The sequence below is a fragment of the Arachis ipaensis genome, chromosome B5 (assembly GCF_059453495.1).
Source record: "Arachis ipaensis isolate K30076 ecotype BB chromosome B5, ASM5945349v1, whole genome shotgun sequence".
In the NCBI taxonomy this organism is placed as follows: Eukaryota; Viridiplantae; Streptophyta; class Magnoliopsida; order Fabales; family Fabaceae; genus Arachis; species Arachis ipaensis.
Genome location: NC_142440.1, coordinates 140,594,564 through 140,613,297, shown reverse-complemented (window position 1 = coordinate 140,613,297; position 18,734 = coordinate 140,594,564). Strand labels below are relative to the sequence as shown.

The window sequence follows — 18,734 nt, the reverse complement described above, 5'->3', positions numbered from 1 at the left end:
GCGTTTTCTTAACGGGCTTTTAGCCTAGATACTAACCTTTTATTTACTTTTTACCAACTTTATCCTTTGTATATGTTATTGTATTATTTATAAATATTAATTTTATTATAAAATTAACTAATAAAATCTATTTAAATATCTAAATTAAAACAATAGGATAATATAAAAAAAAATCTAAGTTGATGTTCATTTTAGTAATTTTTTATCTAAAAGTGATTTTGAATGGTATAAGCCAAACAACATTTATTTTACTATAATCCATTTTGATACAAAAATTACCAAACATAAATCACTTTAACACAAACCTACTTTTGACCAAAATCAAGTTTGCAAAATCAATTTTATGCAAATTCTCGTTTGCAAACTGTAATCCAAACACACACTTAATGGTTAGTTTGGTTATTAAATTTTTTCATTAAAAAATATATCTTTATTTAATTATTACATAATGGAACATATATTCATATATAAAATATAATATAATAAAATAAATCTATTCAAAATACTTAAAAGTATAATTAAAATCATGAACATACAAATATAATAATAAAATTTGTATTCTAAATAAGTAAACATATCTTTTATCCTAATTTTTTATTTTTTAAATTTATTAATATTTTTTATTATTTTTTAAAAAAATATTTTTATATTTATAAATACATATATCTCGTCACGGTAAACGAGATACGTACAAAATTATCTTGTTTACAGTATAAATGAGATAAAAGAAAGATATTTATTTTGGTAAATATTTTTTAAAATATTTATTTCAGTAATTATTATAATTAATTTATTTATTAAAATAAAAAATTCCTTCTTGTTTGGTGGTCAAGCCTCCACATAATTTTTTGGATTCAAATTCACTACTATCAACTCTTAGCGCCAGTATGCCATTCTCTAACAAAAGTAAGTTGCAGCAAAAAAAAAAAATAATAAAATAAATGAAGGAAAAGAGTTACAAAGAAAACCAAAAAAAAGGTTAAGAATTTTTTATTATTGACATATAACAACATTTAAATACATGTAAATATTCAATTTATATGTAAATCATTTTAGGATATCTCGATTTTGTATGCAATAAAAAAATTATTTAAGTAAAAAAGTTTAATTAATTGTTAGGATTTAAAAATTTTATTTATTTTATTTTAGGAAGATTATTTTTTTCCTACATATTGTCATAAATCACCTGAGATTTACCATTTTTAGAGATTTTACTTATCAGCTAATCATATTAAAATTCTTTATCCATTACCCTTGAAGTGAATCCCGTTATAAAAAAATGATGCGTATAATATCTCTCTTTATTTGTTTACTTACTTGATTAATTAATTAAAATTTTTTCCATTAGGATCATGCGTGTATCTACCCCCCATTATTTGGTTTTTCTTTCCCGTGTCCAAATTTCCCTTTCCCGTGTTATCTCTCTTAGTTCTTTCTCTCCATGCCAAGTCTTTTCACTCTCTTTCTCTCTCTCTCTCTCTCTCTCAAACTCAAACCCTTACTCGATTCAAACACACCATCAAATTCAATGTCGCTATTTCTAAACACTACCAACGTTTTCTAACTGACGCCACTTGAGCGGCGCCACGTCATCACCACCACCACTACTCCTATAGCCACCGCAGCCACCACCGGAACATGGTCTTCAAGGGGAGATTCTTCTCCTCCAAGAAATCCGATTCCGATGGCTCCTCCAACAGTCCCCGATCCCTCCCCTCTAACTCCCCTTCCAGATCCGACAAGAAGAAGTCCAAATCCCTAACTCCTCCCGCCGCCGCCGCCGCACCCGTCGCGTGCCGGCAGACGCAGGTCAAGGACGCGACCACCAAGAAGAAGGACGCAGTTAAGGGGAAGGAAGGTCAGGCTCCACCTGGCGGCAAGGATTCCGCGTCTTCATTGAAGTCTAAGAAGTCTTTGACGGCGGCGGTGGCGGCAGCGGCTGCGGCGGAAGGAGGAGTCAAGGATTCTACGTCGCCGTCGTCGTCGTCCTCGGTGTCGGTGTCGCCGATCCTGGCTTCGTCGCTAGGGTTGAACAGAATCAAGACGCGATCGGGGCCGTTGCCGCAGGAGAGCTTCTTCGGGTTCAGGGGAGATAAAGGTCCGGCTGCGGCTCTCGGTGCTAGCAACCTTTCGAGGCCTGGAGGTGGCGGCGGCGACGGGAGTTCGGGTTCCGGCAGCGGCGTGAAGAAGAAAGAGGGCAGAGTAGGGTTTCAGGAGGGTTTCGCAGCGGGTTCTGGCACCGGTTGGATTGATAATGGGAGCAATTCAGATAGTATGTCCACCGGGAGTGGACCTTCTAGGGAGCAGAGCCCGATTGTGTTGCCAAGGTCGCGGCTGCAGAACGGAGAATCATCCTCCGATGCAGGTATGTGTGCTTTGTTTCTGCAAATTCTGGTGATTTGTTTTTCCAAAGTTTTTAATTTTTCATCTACCGTGGAATTGAGGAATTCTCTCTTGTCCATTTATTATTATTATTATTATTATTATTATTATTATTATTATAGTTGAGTTTTCTGCATGATCACAGTTTAATGTGTATGATTAAAACTCTGACCAAGAAGAATGAAGAAGTGTTTATTAGGGTAGTATTATATATATTATAAATCTAATTATTATATATTTATTATACATAGACTGCATACGTATTAAAAAGACTTATGTTGGTATAAACTTAGCATTTTTCATTTCCTTTTCCATTGGGATTGGGCTCATATTTGGAATTCCTTATTCAAAATTCCAATATACACAAAGTCACAAACCAAGCAATATAATTAAAAATGGGAGGTCCAATTCCAAGGCTCATATTTATGTCCTATCTAAGTGGCATCCCATTATATTTGATATTGCCAGTTGGCATAGGAGGGTACTTGCGAGTTGTGATAAAAAAAACAGGTGTTTAGAAAATAGGATATCCTCACTAGCAGAGTAAGAGTATACATCAAGGTCTGTCTCCTTAGCTGCTAGGAATTGAGCCAACTGATGGTAACTGTTGTGTTGAGAAGGGCTTTTGTAATTAAAATGATATATTAATAGTTCCATGTAATAATTCTAAAGAATAAAAAATGTAAATTAGTTCCATGTAATAGTTCTGAGGAATAAAAAATGTAAACTACTGTTTGTGTATTCTTAGTCTGAACCTAAGATTTATCAAATCCATACTCCGTATTCTTCGATTAATATATGTCGTAGACTATAGAATATTTGTGTTATTGTTACTATATTTATGAGTATGTATAACAAATATGGTGAGCTTGTATTGAAAAAATATTTCATATGTAGATTGATTGATATATTTGAAGAACTTATTTGAGATTTAGCTCTATTCAGCAGATTAGGATCATTAATAAAATTTTTGTCCAGCATTCTTTACAAGGCATTAAAAGTATGTAAATCTGTCGGGAAAGTTAAGGGCCTGTATGGTTTGCGTTTTCATTTTCTATTTTTATTTCCAGTGTTTTCTGTTTAAGGATTTTTTGAAGAAAAAAGAAAACAGTAAAATCTTGTTTTCTGCTTTCACTTCTTGAGTTCTTATTTTCATTTTTTCCTTTACAACATCCTAAAAACAAAAACATTGAAAATGAAAACACAAGTTCATCTTGAAAATCATTTTTTCAAGGGGATCAAGTTCATTTTTTGAAGTTGTATATATATATATACCTCATTGTGGAACTCTTTGGTAAAACAGTTGAGGTGATTTACGAATGATTGATATCAAAATGATAAAAGCTTTTCATTAGGTGAGGTTGGGGATTGGGACTTATTTCTGGATGGTTTGTACAATAGTTATCACTTGTAAAAATAGGATTCGTTTATCAAATGGCTGAGTAACTACTCAACCACCAGCATCAAGTATTCTGCTTTGTACATGGGGCTTTCTATAGGAGCCAATTGTGTTTAGGGTGAAAGCATGGGCTGTTGGTGCTGTAGCATTGTCGGTTTTGGCGTGATGTTATTATTTGTTATTACCCTCTGCCAATAAGCAATTCATGCTAAGTTCTTCTATGTTTATTTACATTGAAGTGTCTGACAAAACTAGTTTGTTCTGTTTACTGAAATGTTGCCTTTTGCTAATGATATACAGGGAGACAGACTTCGTCATGGGCTCACACTGGAGGGGTAAGAGGCCCTGATTGCACTCCTGAGGTATCTTTCTTTATTACTTCAACTAATATAACTGTTGTTTGAATGATATGTTGCTTTCTGTTTATTCATTTGCTGTCGCAAAAAAAAAATTAACTGTTTCCTTTTGCAGACAGCATATGATTACGAAAACCCCAAGGAATCTGAATCTCCTCGCTTTCAAGCTATCTTGCGGGTCACAAGTGCACCCCGAAAGAGGTTTCCCGCAGACATCAAGAGTTTTTCTCATGAGTTGAATTCCAAAGGTGTCCGACCTTTTCCGTTTTGGAAGCCTCGAGGGTTAAATAATGTGGAGGTACTTTCGTTTCCATTTCAGATTATATTATGAAGTTGATGATCTGTCTAGCTAGAGACATTGCTATATAAGTGATTTGCTTTGTTATGCAGGAAGTATTGGTTGTTATAAAGGCAAAATTTGATAAGGCAAAGGAAGAAGTGAACTCTGATCTGGCTATTTTTGCAGCCGACCTGGTTGGAATTCTTGAAAAAAATGCAGATACTCATCCTGAGTGGCAGGAGACAATTGAGGACTTGCTGATTTTGGCTAGGAGCTGTGCTATGTCTTCGGCTGGGGAGTTTTGGCTGAGGTGTGAAAGCATAGTCCAGGAGTTGGATGATAGGCGTCAAGAGCTCCCTCCAGGGATGCTAAAGCAGCTTCATACTCGAATGCTATTTATTCTTACTAGGTGTACTAGATTATTGCAGTTCCACAAGGAAAGTGGTTTGGCCGAGGATGAACATGTTTTCAATCTCCGTCAATCTAGAGTCTTGCATTCTGCTGAAAAGGCTGTTCCCCCTGGTTTGGCAAGGGATGTTAAAAGCTCTAGTGCTGCAAAAGCCTCAAAGTCCTCAACCAAAAAGGCATATAGTCAGGAACAAAGAACGTTGAATTGGAAGAAAGGAGTCACACAATCAGAAAACTTATCCCTTCCTGCTGATGATGACCCTTCAAAACATTTTGAGCCTCCTTCAGGAAGGGACCGGATGGCTTCTTGCAAGAAATTCCCGTCGCCAACAGGAAAAAGCCCAAAAGAAGCTGATCAGTTGAAGGAGCATGGTTATGGAAAGGTTGAACCACCGAAAACTTCAAGTAGTAAGAGATTCAGTTCCGATGGTGATCTTTCTTCTGCTAAGCCACCTGAGCTTCTTCCTGCCAAAGATTCCCAGGATCATGCTTCCAAGCACCACCATAAAGTTTCCTGGGGATACTGGGGAGATCAGCAGAATAATAGTGAGGAAAGCTCAATAATTTGTCGTATATGTGAGGAAGAAGTAGCTACTTCACATGTTGAGGATCATTCAAGGATTTGTTTAGTTGCTGATCGATGTGATCAGAAAGGTCTGAGTGTTAATGAACGTCTTGTTAGAATCGCTGAAACACTAGAAAAGATGGAGTCATGTACACAAAAGGATACCCAACAAATAGTGGGAAGTCCAGATGTTGCAAAAGTGTCAAATTCAAGCATGACTGAAGAATCTGATGTAGTTTCCCCTAAACTTAGTGATTGGTCTCGCAGAGGATCAGAGGATATGCTAGACTGTTTCCCTGAAGATGATAATTCTGTGTTTATGGATGACCTAAAGGGTTTACCACTTATGTCATGTAAAACTCGTTTTGGTCCGAAGTCTGAGCAAGGTATGACAACATCATCTGCAGGGAGCATGACTCCTAGGTCTCCTTTAATGACACCAAGGACAAGTCAGATTGAAATGCTCTTGGCAGGAAAGGGTGCTTACTCCGAACATGATGATCTGCCACAGGCATGCTCTGCCTTTTACCTCTTCTATAAAATTATTGTTTCTAATCTTTTCTCCTTTCCCTTTTGTTTTTTATGATGTTTAGTGGTAAATGGTCCAGTGGTTATAAATGTCCCTTAAACACTTAAAATAAAAACTTATTAAAATTAATACACATGGTAGATATCAAAGTGAGAAAGTGGGATGTTAATTATTTATATGCTCATGTATGCTACTAATTTCCACCTTGGTGGTAGGCTTATGTGTGTGTATATTTAAAATGAGCTTGTTTTTAAAGTGAGAAAGCTTAGGATAGTTGTTTGATCTATATAACATTGTTATGCTCCAAAACTGAAGAAAGAAGTAATCTGTTTCATGTTTTGCGTGGTTTTGTTAGTAAAATGCTCCTCGAAAGTGAGCTTGTTTCTTAAGTAAGAAAGTGTGTAATAGCAGTTGTACAATAGTAATGTTATGGCCCAAAAATGAAGTACTATTTCATTCTGCATGGTTGATTTTACTATATTGGACATGTTGGAATACACGGTAAAGAAATGTGCTTGCATGCTTTCTTATGCTAATCTTTTTAGTCATTTGAGAAGTTTTTATTGATCATATCGAGCTACTTTTGTCATGGGAAATGTAGATGAATGAACTTGCTGATATAGCACGCTGTGTCGCAAACGCACCTCTGGATGATGATCGCTCAACATCATATTTATTATCTTGTCTTGATGACTTACGAGTTGTTGTAGACCGGAGGAAATTTGATGCACTTACTGTGGAGACCTTTGGAACACGTATCGAGAAGCTGATACGGTTAGTACTTACAATCAGCTATGTCTGTTGAACTACTATAATTAGGCATTTAAAAAATTTCATCTATGGATGGATTTTTAATGAATAACTTAGGGTGAATTTTTTTTCGAGACATGTTTAATGTAGAATATCCATAACTGCATAACTGAATACGAGATGACATATATCTTATATTGATACAACTGCTATCTTTGTATCTGGTTGTGTGTCTATCTCTGGCATTACTAGTCAGAGCCTTTCTCTCAAGTTCGGCTCAAGTATATTTTTTCCCTCGATGTGTTATTTTTGTCTTTCCATGTTTTCCTCTGAAATCTTTAGGTGATATGCATGATAAGTTGGCATTTGCCCTTGCAGTGAGAAGTATTTGCAGCTTACTGAGATGGTGGATGTAGAAAAGATAGATATGGAGAGCACTGTAATGGATGATGATGTCATCTTGGAAGATGATGTGGTCCGTAGCTTGAGAACAAGCCCAATCCATTCTTCAAGGGACCGTACCTCTATTGATGACTTTGAGATCATAAAGCCTATAAGTCGTGGGGCATTTGGACGGGTTTTCCTGGCCAAAAAGAGAACAACTGGTGATCTTTTTGCAATTAAGGTAATTATTTTCACCCTTTATTCGGTGCTTTTTCTTCATTTATTGTATGCTTAAATTTTAATTCCGATAAGTGTTCAGTTTTTATCTTTTGTTCTGTTTTTGGATGATCGGTATTATGGCTTGTAGAAGAGTCATTTGATAATGTGAGGTTGTTTGGAGACTTAAAGCTGTTCATACCACTTTTTATTTGATCGTAGTATATTAAACTATTTATTGTTCTTGTAACATGTTCCGGGTAGTGTTCCTTATGAAATTTAAATCTACATTTTGTTGTATTTCTGTTATTTTCTTCTCTAATAAATTTTATTTTCTTATTGCTTGTTAAAAGTTAAAACATTGAAGGATTAGTACTGTTTGTTACTTTGTCATGTATATATATTTGCATGGTTACATGAATCCAAGTACTTTTTTCACAGGTTCTGAAGAAGGCTGACATGATTCGTAAGAATGCTGTGGAAAGTATATTAGCAGAACGTGATATCTTAATTACAGTTCGGAATCCTTTTGTGGTGAGCGGATCTAACTTGCTACTTGTTTCATGATGTCTTTCAAAATGCAACCTTTTTCTAATTTAACTGAACATAATCAGGTTCGTTTCTTCTATTCTTTCACATGCCGTGAGAACTTGTATCTTGTCATGGAGTATCTTAATGGAGGTGACCTATATTCGTTATTAAGGAATTTAGGTTGCTTAGACGAGGAAGTTGCTCGCGTGTATATTGCTGAAGTGGTAATCTGTTTCATTCTCTCTCTCTCTCTCTCTCTCTCTCTCTCTCTCTCTCTCTCTCTCTAAAAAAAAACGGAAAAAGGGAACTTTCGTTACATTGTCTAAACTTCATTCCCATGGTTAGGTTCTCGCATTAGAGTATTTGCATTCACTACGGGTGGTTCATCGAGACTTGAAACCTGACAATTTACTGATCGCCCATGATGGTCACATTAAGGTAATTGAATACACTTTTTTCTACTCACTATTAATGCCATCAACCTTGTATTTAGGCACAATATTTTTAAATAAATTAATTAAAAATTGATTTTATGTAGACACAAATAAGTTGATGTTTTTGGTTAGGGTATAGCTTGTTTAGGGTGCCTGGTGTGATTTCAGATTTTTGGATTTTGTTTGGTTTGTTATGGGTCATTCAGTTTTTTTTGCTGGTATTAGCATATTTTAACTGTCTTCTGTGTATCATTATAGCTTTTTGTTTTATATGAATAATTTTTCTCTATTTAAAAAGCTTTTGTCCTCCATTTATGTGGCTGTGGTTTTTGCTAGGGGAAGGGATGATCTATGAACTTATTCTCCTTTAATCCTTTTACTGTTGGAATTTAAGAAAAGATGATTTGACATGTGCTTTTCTTGGTTAATTTTTTTTTAAATTTTCAATTAATTTTGTCCTTCTAGAAATTAGAAAAGAAATTTTGGGCTGTATGGGAGGAGCACAAAGATGAAAGATCTCTTTCAGTGTTAGCCTTTTTAAGAACATATTTTTTACATTTGTAAGTTATTTATGTTTGTATGTAATGTTTGAGATTTTTTGCTAAATGTTTAACCCTGGCCTCTCCCTTGTTCTTCCTAATTTGAATTTTGCTGATAGGAGGTCTTGCATATTCATGTAGATTTTTATGAGTTTTATCTCTTAACTCGTGCATACTGATGTTCAGCTGATCACATGTTGAAGTTTTTCTTTTCTTTTTGGTTCCTTCTATGTAGCTAACAGATTTCGGGCTTTCCAAAGTCGGTCTCATCAACAGCACGGATGATTTATCTGGTCCAGCAGTGAGTGGGACATCCTTGCTTGGGGAGGATGAGCCTAACATGTCTACATCTGAGCATCAAAGGGAACTGAGGAAGAAAAGATCTGCTGTAGGTACCCCTGATTATTTGGCGCCAGAGATTCTTTTGGGAACTGGACACGGTTCGTATAGATCCATTTTTATGTTTAAGGTGGTCTGATTTCTGTTTACTAGATCAGTTTTGTTTTGCCTTCTTTTTTCTTTCAGTTTAGAGAAAGTAAAATAAATAATAAACTATCTATTTAGTCCCTTAAAGATACATGTACCAGTTTGTCCCCTAGAAGATTTTCAACTTTAGTTCTTGAAGGATATATCAATCTTTTTCTTCGAAGACACATGTGACTAGTTTAGTAAATAGAAATTTTTTTACAACTGTTATGTCCTCAAAAAAAGATACATTGTCATTTTCGCTCACTCAAAGATGCATGTAATATCGTATAAATTATTGAACTCACATAAAATATATGATCAAATAGATGTCATATGCATCTTTTAAGGACCTGTTATGTCACATATTTGAGTGTCTATATTAGTGCTAAAAACAATTTAGGGACCAAACTAATTTAATGCCGTGTATCTTTTAGAGGATACCTAGTAAATTTAGTCTAGCATTTAGCAACATCATTTCTATATTTTATTCTTAATTTTCCTGAAAAATTTGGAAGGATCTTCACTTTTCTGTTTAAAATAAAAAATAAAAAAATCTGCTGAAAATGCTAATTTAGTGGTTCCACAGCCTTTACTTGTGAATCTTTTCATACATCTGAAGTTGTGTATTTACATTGCAATCACAACATGAACAATATATATATATTTTTATAATTTTACAGGGTATACGGCTGATTGGTGGTCTGTTGGGGTCATTTTATTTGAGTTGCTTGTTGGTCTTCCACCTTTTAATGCAGAGCATCCTCAGGTTTATAGCATACCTTTTGCCAGGATTTTTGCGTTTCTGTTCTTGTTTGCTGTATGGTTTAGCTCTTACTGACAGATATTTCTTTTTGGGGGTGTTTGTAGACTATATTTGATAATATTCTTAATCGTAAGATACCTTGGCCTGCAGTTCCTGAAGAAATGAGTCCTGAAGCTCAAGATCTTATTGATCGGTAATAATCATGTTATGTTCATGTTATATGTATCTGGCAATTGCAAACTGTTTATTCTGGTCAGCATTTTAGAATATGAATGCTTTGTTTATGTTTCCAATACTGAATATGCTTCCATTAATTTGGATATTTTAGCTTGACTGCTTAAGCCGAAGATAGCATTTGCGAATGTATATTGTTCAGCAATCCTGGTGCCATACTTTATCTGTTAAATATGAACTTTATGTTAATAATCTTGTGACAGTGACCACTACTGTCTCACGTTTCACATGGCATTATCCTTAAACCATGAGAACAGGCTTCAACTAGGTGGGGCTTTTTGGGAGGGTAGATGTGCAGCCTTACCCTCACATGCAGGAAGCTGTTTCAAGTATTTGAACCTATGTCACAAAGCAGTAATCTCGTTGTATTTGGTGTTCTGAATGATTTGACTGTTGTCAACTACATAACAAGCCCATGATTCATTTTTTACCCCCCTCTTAACTGTGGCTTTGTGTAAAAATGAAAATATAATTATAATCTGTACAAAATCTAGGTTTTATTCTATCTAAAGCTTTTTCTTTATGCTCCCTTAGCTGGATGCCGATCTGTTATAAATTATGGTTTTTTGTCCTGCGTTGTTGTGCTAAGTTGAAGTCACGATTAGGATAGAAAAATGAATATTTTCTTGGATTAGTACCTGAGATGTGTTTATTTACAGATTATTGACTGAAGATCCTAACCAAAGACTTGGAGCTAGAGGTGCATCAGAGGTGATTTAATTATTACTGTATTAGCATACAGATGCTTGTTCCCCATTTTTATGATCATGTTTCATTTTCAAACGTCACATTGATAGATGTTAATTATCCAGGTGAAAGAACATGTTTTCTTTAAGGATATAAATTGGGACACACTTGCTAGACAGAAGGTATGTAATGCTTCTCAAGTCATAATTTTTGTTCATTGTACTGCATGTCTCTTGATGTAGTAGATGTTGTATGCTGAACAACATAATAACGTTCTGGTTTGCAGGCTGCATTTGTTCCTGCTTCTGAGAGTGCTCTAGACACTAGTTACTTCACTTCTCGCTACTCATGGAATACTTCAGACGGTCTTGTATATCATGCAAGTGATGCTGAGGATTCTAGTGATGCTGATAGCTTAAGTGGTAGCAGTAGTTGCTTGAGCAATCGCCAAGATGAAGTGGTACTGCATTTATTGGTATCTCTAAACATTAAATATTAACTGTCACATCAATTTGAAGTTTGTGCGCTGACTTTCTCCTGTGAAAAATCTACAAACAGGGAGATGAATGTGGGGGTCTTGCTGAGTTTGATTCCAGCTCATCAGTCAACTACTCTTTTAGTAATTTCTCTTTTAAGGTATTCTTTTGAGTTATATACTTATGTTTATTATACAAGCAACTAATTAGACTTAACTCTTCTGAACACGCAAAAAGATTTATTTAACCTCTGTTTAATGGGAATTAATCGCACCTCTCTGGGATTACTGTTTTTGCTTCCTATGACTGTTGGTGTGTTGCATGCTTGTTTTGTTGATATTTATTTTGATCTCTCTTCTCTTGTATTGATGTTTTTTCAATTGTTTACCAGAATCTCTCCCAGCTTGCATCAATCAACTATGATCTTCTCTCCAAGGGATGGAAAGATGATCCACCAGCAAATCCCGGAGCATAGCTTTCTTTTCTTCTGTCGAAGTCCAGAATTCGGTGTTTAGACATCGTCCAAGCAATTTTGGGTGCACAAGCACCTTTGTCATCTGTACACATTGTAAATGTATGACTCTGTAAAACTACCGTCATTTCATCAAGTCTTATATTGTGCATTCTTGCTGATCTAATTTTGAATTTGCTGGAATTTGCAGAAATTCTAGAAGCTCAAACTGATTCAGGATGTACTCTCTGCTTATTAGGTCACAGGAACTAACACTGGGTGGTTTTCAATTTTTCGGTTTTGTTGTATTGTATGAATTTGAGGACTGTAAATGTTAAAATGCATACCAGTGTTGGTTGCTCACATTGTTTCTTGTGGTGCTTTCCTTAATATAATGCAGCACTGAGGGCACATCCCGTTTTGTTCAGCTACTGTAATATTATTTACTTGTATAATTGAGATGTGAATTATCTTTCTAATTTCTACTGTGATCCCAGAACAACAAAATGATTTTTTGATGGAAAAAAAAGAAAGGAACTTCTTCACCTAAATATTTATTGGAACTCTACTATTTACTGGCTTCCCTTCATCCCTTAACTGTTTCATAGAAATAACATTGATCCCAAAATTAAATTCTTTATAGTTTATACAAAATGGAAGCTTAAGAAATAAGACTGCTTATGCACAAAAGGATAGTCAATTATTAGCAAGTAGAACAAAAGTGAATCCTTTTATTATTTACGATTTAAGCGATGCGGTGCCTAGATACATGCAAAGGATGATGTATAGAATATAGTTTATTTGCATTACAGGTGTCTACGACTACGAAAAAAAAAAAAGAGAATTAAATTCATACCAGGTTTTCAAAATTACAATGACCTTTTCCCTTTTTTTGTACAAAGGGATTCAACGGGGAGTAATTCCAAAACTGCATTCGTCATTTTTATTCCCCAAAAGCTTCAATTCTTTCTCGGTACCAGTAATTGAAGATAGACTTATTTTTAATCTTTCAGGCATGCGTAAAATATGCTTTTCTTGCCTCTCATCCAAATGTATCAATATCACACAGTATATTTGATCTTTTACTTTTTGGATTTTCTGTAAGAGTTTTATTTGTTGACACATTGATTACTGGGGCCAAATATTTCTATGGTTGTCAAGTTGCCAGAAAGGAGAGAATAACGGTCCAATGTTTACGCTTGTGCTACTCGGCCATCAATTCTGAAGGAGAATAGGACAACAACATAGCCAAGAACCAAAAGCATCCCATGTAGTAAAATAATTCTATATCATTATGTCAATCTAAGCTAACCACTCATTCCTTTTATTGAATGCATGCCTTCAAAATGTGAACAAAATAAAGAAGACAGCGGAGACATTTTTTATGTCTATTATTTCCATGCTCTGTATTTTGTGTTCTAAGAAAATTACCAAACTAGGTCGAAGGATCTTTGGATCACTAAATGGCAACAAAATATAAACATGAACTTCATGTAGTAGGAGGAGTAGGACCACTAATATAAGGAATTGATCACTTTATATACTAACACTGCACCTTCCACTATTTGTTTTATCATTTTATGAGGCAAGTTTGGTCCACCACCATCATCGCATCCACAAATACATTACCTTAAGGGAATGAATTTTCATCAGATCAGTATGTTGTACTCATCTGAGAAAAATTGTTTCAAGTGCCTGGCATTGCCATGAGTTGGCGTTTGAATTTTGTTACCTACCTTGAGAAAGGATTACAAAAGCATTTGCTCAACTTTTGGGACCAATATTTATGACCCCACATCTTGTACATTGTAATATGTAATATGCACTAAACCTTCATTGATAATAAAAATCTCAACTTATAAAATCTTACAAATCGAAATCAAATATAAATAAATTCTTACAATACAAGTTTATAAATTGAACATTACAATTCAGGTTCAGGTTTATATGATTAAACTCATTTTCTTTAATTGAGGTAAATTCTCGAATTTGACTATTTTGATTTATTACAAATTACAATAGCCCGTTTATTTAAAACTTATGCCAAATTAATTCTAGTATCAATGTATCATTCAATAATCAATAACCGTGCTTAGCCACCCGTCAAAAATAAATATAGAAACAATGCTTCTTACCCAAAAAGTATCATCCCTCTCTCTCTCTCTATCTATATCTATCTATCTATCTATCTATATATATATATCATATCAATATCAAACTTTTTACACATGCCTGCATTGTTTGGCCATAGCAATCTAACTAATTGTACTATTCGTTTCTTATTTGACATGATGTTTCTATTTGTTTAGTTATTAGAACCTCATTATCAATAGCAATCAATCCAAAAGAGGATGATATAATCTCTTAAATATATCACCCTAATTTTTTTTTTATTTTTTTTGGTAAGGATATATCACCCTAATTTCTAAGCATCTATTTTACATAATTTAACGATGTAAAAGATGTATCCAACCCAATCATTGTCTTGAACTACTAAGAAGTAATCAATTTTTTCTTATTTAGTAATTAAGGACCCACTTACATGAATGTAATGATTTACCTCTTTTTTTTTTAACTATGGTTGGGTTCACAATTAAAGGATGCGTGACGCGTGCCATCTTGGAGATAGAGCAACCAACTAATTGACAATGACCAGAGTGTGCTTTCATTTTCAACAGAGAAAAAGGCTTCAACTATCAACAAAAGCAAAAACAAAATAATTATAATATCAACCATAACTCACCAACTATTACTAATTGGTCACATATCCAATCCTCCAAGGTAATAGTTGTAGATAAGGAAGAAAAATAGGGATTAATACAACAGAGATTGAAGGATATAAGGTAGAAATTCAATGTTGGGTGGTGAAGAAAATTGAGGCCTAAGCTAAAAGATACAACATAAACACAAGATTTAGGAAGAAAAATAATGGGGTTTTCACAAGCCAAGAAGATCCTTTAAACTCCATTAGTAATGACATGATCTTTTTTTTAATAAATTAAATAAATTATTATTTACAATTGTGTTAAGCTATTGATTTGTTGAAACTTTCAACAAATTTTAATGATTTTCAAAATAATACGATTTGCTGAACATTTCACGAAATCAATAGCTCTATACAACCATAAGTAATAATTTTTTTAATTTATTAATTAAAAAAATTCCTTAAAAGGACATGGTGGCTGCAACCAAGTACCAAACTCATCAAGATACATCATCTACAACACTGATCAAATCATGTTGGTGCTGGGTTTGCTTTAGATCCTTAGAACCATGAAGCTCTTCTATCCGGTGTCTCACTTCGGCGATTGAAGGTCGATTATCGGGATATGGAGCTGTACAATCCACTGCAAGCTGCAACAACTCAACCATATCCTCTTCCACAGTCTGATGGCTAAGGAGCTCAGCATCAAAGACCTCAGAAGTCCACTCTTCCCTAACAACCGATTGCACCCATCTCGGAAGGTCCACTCCTTCCTCATGCAACAAGGCGTGAGTTGGAGCCTTTCCGGTAAGAAGCTCCAAGAGCACCACGCCAAAGCTGTACACATCAGCCTTGTGAGACACTCTGCGAGGATCAGTTACCTCAGGAGCACGGTAGCCGGCAATCCTATTAGGGGTCGACGAGGGGCTAACAAGTTGTGCAAGGCCAAAGTCGGATACTCTGGCTTCATAGTTCTTGGTTAGGAGGATGTTTGATGACTTTATGTTTCCATGAGATACATTAGGCCCTTGTGAATGTAGGTACTCAACGGCGCGAGCAGCTCCAAGCGCAATCCCTGACCTGAGTTCCCAAGTCAGTGGTGTTCTGCCAGCTCCTTTGTTTCCTATGATAATGAATTGTAAACTTTAGTTTACCAGTGTTCATGCCAAATCAATATGATATCTACAATTAGGTCAGGTAACAATCCAAGATAGATATAATGTAAGACCAAATTGTTGTGCTTGTAAAATGATACTCCATCCATTCTAAAATAGCTATTACTTTGGAAATTTGGTACATTAATAACTAGTTGTCTTTGTAAATATCAGGATAAAGTAAGTATTTTTGAAAACATCCAAGGTAGCTTTGATATAAATCGAAAATGTTAGGAACAAAGTTGAATGAATCAAAATCGTTCGGGACAAAACTGAATGAAATTAAATTAAATGTTAGGTTTTGAAGAAAATTACAAACGCTAAGGACAAAAAGCACATATTTTATCAAGATGCATTGAACTGATAATTTACCAAATTTCCAAAGTGATTAACCATAGTGTATAGTGTACATTGCATATTGTAAAGTCTGTTCCTCAATGTAATGAATATAGTTAGTGATTCATAGCAATTATGCAAAGATAAAACAAAAACGAATGCATTCTACAAAACACTACACAGTATACATATAAATAAGGAAAAAATTAGAAATTTTTGTAATTAAAGGGGGAGATTTTACCATGCAAGAGTGCAGACAAGCTTCCCATATGCATATAATCATGAACAAGAAGCTTCTCATCCCTGCTATAATAGTAAGCCCTAAGAGGCACCAAATTCTGATGAACCATTGCTCCAGCAACCTCAATCTCATCCCTGAAGTCACTCTCAGAGAGTGTCACATCCTTGAGCCTCTTCACAGCCACCACAGGCCCATTCTCCAACACAGCCTTATATGAAGTTCCAAAAGTACCCTTCCCTAAAACCTCAGCAGAGGCTCTAAGCAAATCCTCCAAATCAAACACCTTCCCTTCTGAATTCCCAAAGAAAACCAGCTTCTTGTTCGCACCACCACCGACAGTCTCTACTTCAGAAACATGATTTTTCTCACCATGGATTCCCCTACCATTACCCTGCTTCAATGTTGCAATATTTTCAATGTTACTGGTTCTGTTATCACTCTTCTTCCTACACAGAAGAATCAAAGCAAACACAATTAGCAACATTCCAACCACACACCCAATCACAATCCCAGCAATGACCCCACCACTTAGCTTTCCTTTCTTCTTCTCCTTCAAACCACTGTTCGCAATACCCGCAGCCACGCCTGGAAAAGACCCATTTGCCCTTCTCCCATTCTCATTCTGAGGACACAACTTCAATGGCTTCCCACACAATGTGTTCCCTAAAAATGACTCCTTTGAGAAGCCCGTCAACGTTTCAGGCACAGAACCGTTGAGAAAGTTGTTGGAAACGTTGAACTGAGCCAACTCGGCGAGTCTTTTCAACTCGGGTAGCGACCCGGAAAACCGGTTGTTCTCGAGGTAGAGGGTCCTCAAGCGGGTCAAATTGTTGAAGCCGGTTCGAACCGGGCCTGAAAAGGCGTTATCTGCCAGGTTGAGGCGAACGAGAGAGGTGAGGTTGAAGAGAGAAGGTGGAAGCTCGCCGGAGAGGTTGTTATGGTGGAGGTAGAGGTTGCGGAGGGAGGAGCAGAGGGAGAGGTCGGCGGGAATGGGGCCGGAGAGTGAGTTAAAGCGGAAAGAGAGGGTGCGGAGGTGGGTGAAGGAGGGAAACACGGCGGAGGGGAGGTGGCCGGAGAGTGAGGCGGCGGGGAGGCGGAGGGCGACGACATGGGTGTTGGTTGGATCGCAGAGAATGCCAGGCCACTTGCATGGGGAGGTTGTAGAGGTTGGGAGCCAGAGGAGGAGCGTGCGGCCTCCGACGGCGGAGCGTAGGTTGAGGAGTGCGGCTCGTTGGGCGGAAGAGAGGTCGGGTTTGGCATAAGGAAGGAGGACGAGGAAGAAGAGAATGATGAGCTTGTTGCGATGCATTGTGTTTTGTTTGAGTGATTTGTTAGAAGAAGAAGAAGAAGAAGAGTGGTTATGCTTTTGAAGAAGAAGAAGCAGAAGACATTGCTTGCTGGTTTTGTTTGGGTTGGGGTTTGGGGAGAGTTAGGAGTGACTTTGGAACACACACAGACAAGAGACAAGAGACAACAGAAGAGAGAAGAGAGAAGAGAGAGAGACTGGTACGGTGTGCTGAGAAGACAAGTGACTGAGAGTGAGATTAACGTACGAATACGATAGACTAATAGTAGATATTTTTAGAGGTAAGAGGTAGGAGCTGAACAACAAAAATACTAATTAACCAACGAGGAAGAGAGTGCTAGACTGCTAGGACAAAGAGATTTCCAGTTATTAATTAGTTATTATTAATATTTTCAATGATATAAGATTATATTTAATAATATAAAATTATTTATTTTTTTTACTAATTAAATATTATCAAATTTTAATAAAATTACTAATTCTCTAGACTTTCTCTTAACCAAATATTAACAAAAAATAGTAAATTTTTGTTGATCATATAACATCCAACAACTGAAATTCTATTACATAATTTGAACAAAAAGAATCCTAATGATGAGTGAGAGAATATAACTGTATGAAATTTTTTTGGATGCTGTATTAACTTTCTCTTTCTAGTTTAAGGTGCAAAGAGGTCGATGGAATTTATGTTACTTCAGGCTCAAGACTCGACACTTAATGGAGGTAGCAAAGGAAAATCTTATAAAGGTTTACCTTTGTCTTTTTTTTTAGAGTTGTTAGAAAAGTAAGAGAGAGCACGCAGTAAAAAAAAAGAATTTGTATCTATTTAAGTTTAGAAAAAATAAGTGAGAGTAGTAGAGAAAAAGTTTATGTATTATAATTGTGTGGAATGATACTATTAAAAGAATATTTATAAGTGTTAAGAGAATCAAAATAATAAAGATGTAATATCTTATAATAAATTTTTAGATATGTTAAATAATGATAATTGATCTAATTGATCATAATTATATTCTAAAATCTCCCTCAAATTCAAGTGACAATTTGAATTTAAAATTTATTTAAAACAACGAAATAAAAAAAATGCATAAACTGATAGAACAGGTGCAGACATAACTACCTGAAGGAAGCGCAAATGAAA

General features: G+C 35.6%; 2 protein-coding genes across 2 annotated transcripts; one reads left to right on the top strand and one right to left on the bottom strand.

Annotated features, from left to right (window-relative positions):
• The first annotated feature begins 1,319 nt into the window (after window positions 1–1,319).
• LOC107644141 (putative serine/threonine protein kinase IREH1) lies at window positions 1,320–12,331 on the top strand. Its single transcript, XM_088488065.1, has 18 exons — window positions 1,320–2,365; window positions 4,082–4,143; window positions 4,253–4,435; window positions 4,528–5,901; window positions 6,521–6,693; window positions 7,048–7,294; window positions 7,711–7,803; window positions 7,884–8,024; window positions 8,146–8,238; window positions 9,009–9,213; window positions 9,922–10,007; window positions 10,109–10,197; window positions 10,898–10,949; window positions 11,051–11,107; window positions 11,212–11,385; window positions 11,484–11,561; window positions 11,793–11,975; window positions 12,064–12,331. The coding sequence occupies exons 1-17, from the start codon at window positions 1,639–1,641 to the stop codon at window positions 11,874–11,876; spliced, it is 3,918 nt and encodes a 1,305-aa protein (XP_088344191.1). The 5' UTR covers window positions 1,320–1,638; the 3' UTR covers window positions 11,877–11,975; window positions 12,064–12,331.
• Window positions 12,332–14,578: 2,247 nt separating this feature from the next.
• On the bottom strand, window positions 14,579–17,848 carry LOC107644140 (putative inactive receptor kinase RLK902). Its single transcript, XM_016347945.3, has 2 exons — window positions 16,288–17,848; window positions 14,579–15,679 (listed from the first exon to the last, which is right to left on the bottom strand). The coding sequence occupies exons 1-2, from the start codon at window positions 17,594–17,596 to the stop codon at window positions 15,057–15,059; spliced, it is 1,932 nt and encodes a 643-aa protein (XP_016203431.1). The 5' UTR covers window positions 17,597–17,848; the 3' UTR covers window positions 14,579–15,056.
• Window positions 17,849–18,734: the final 886 nt, after the last annotated feature.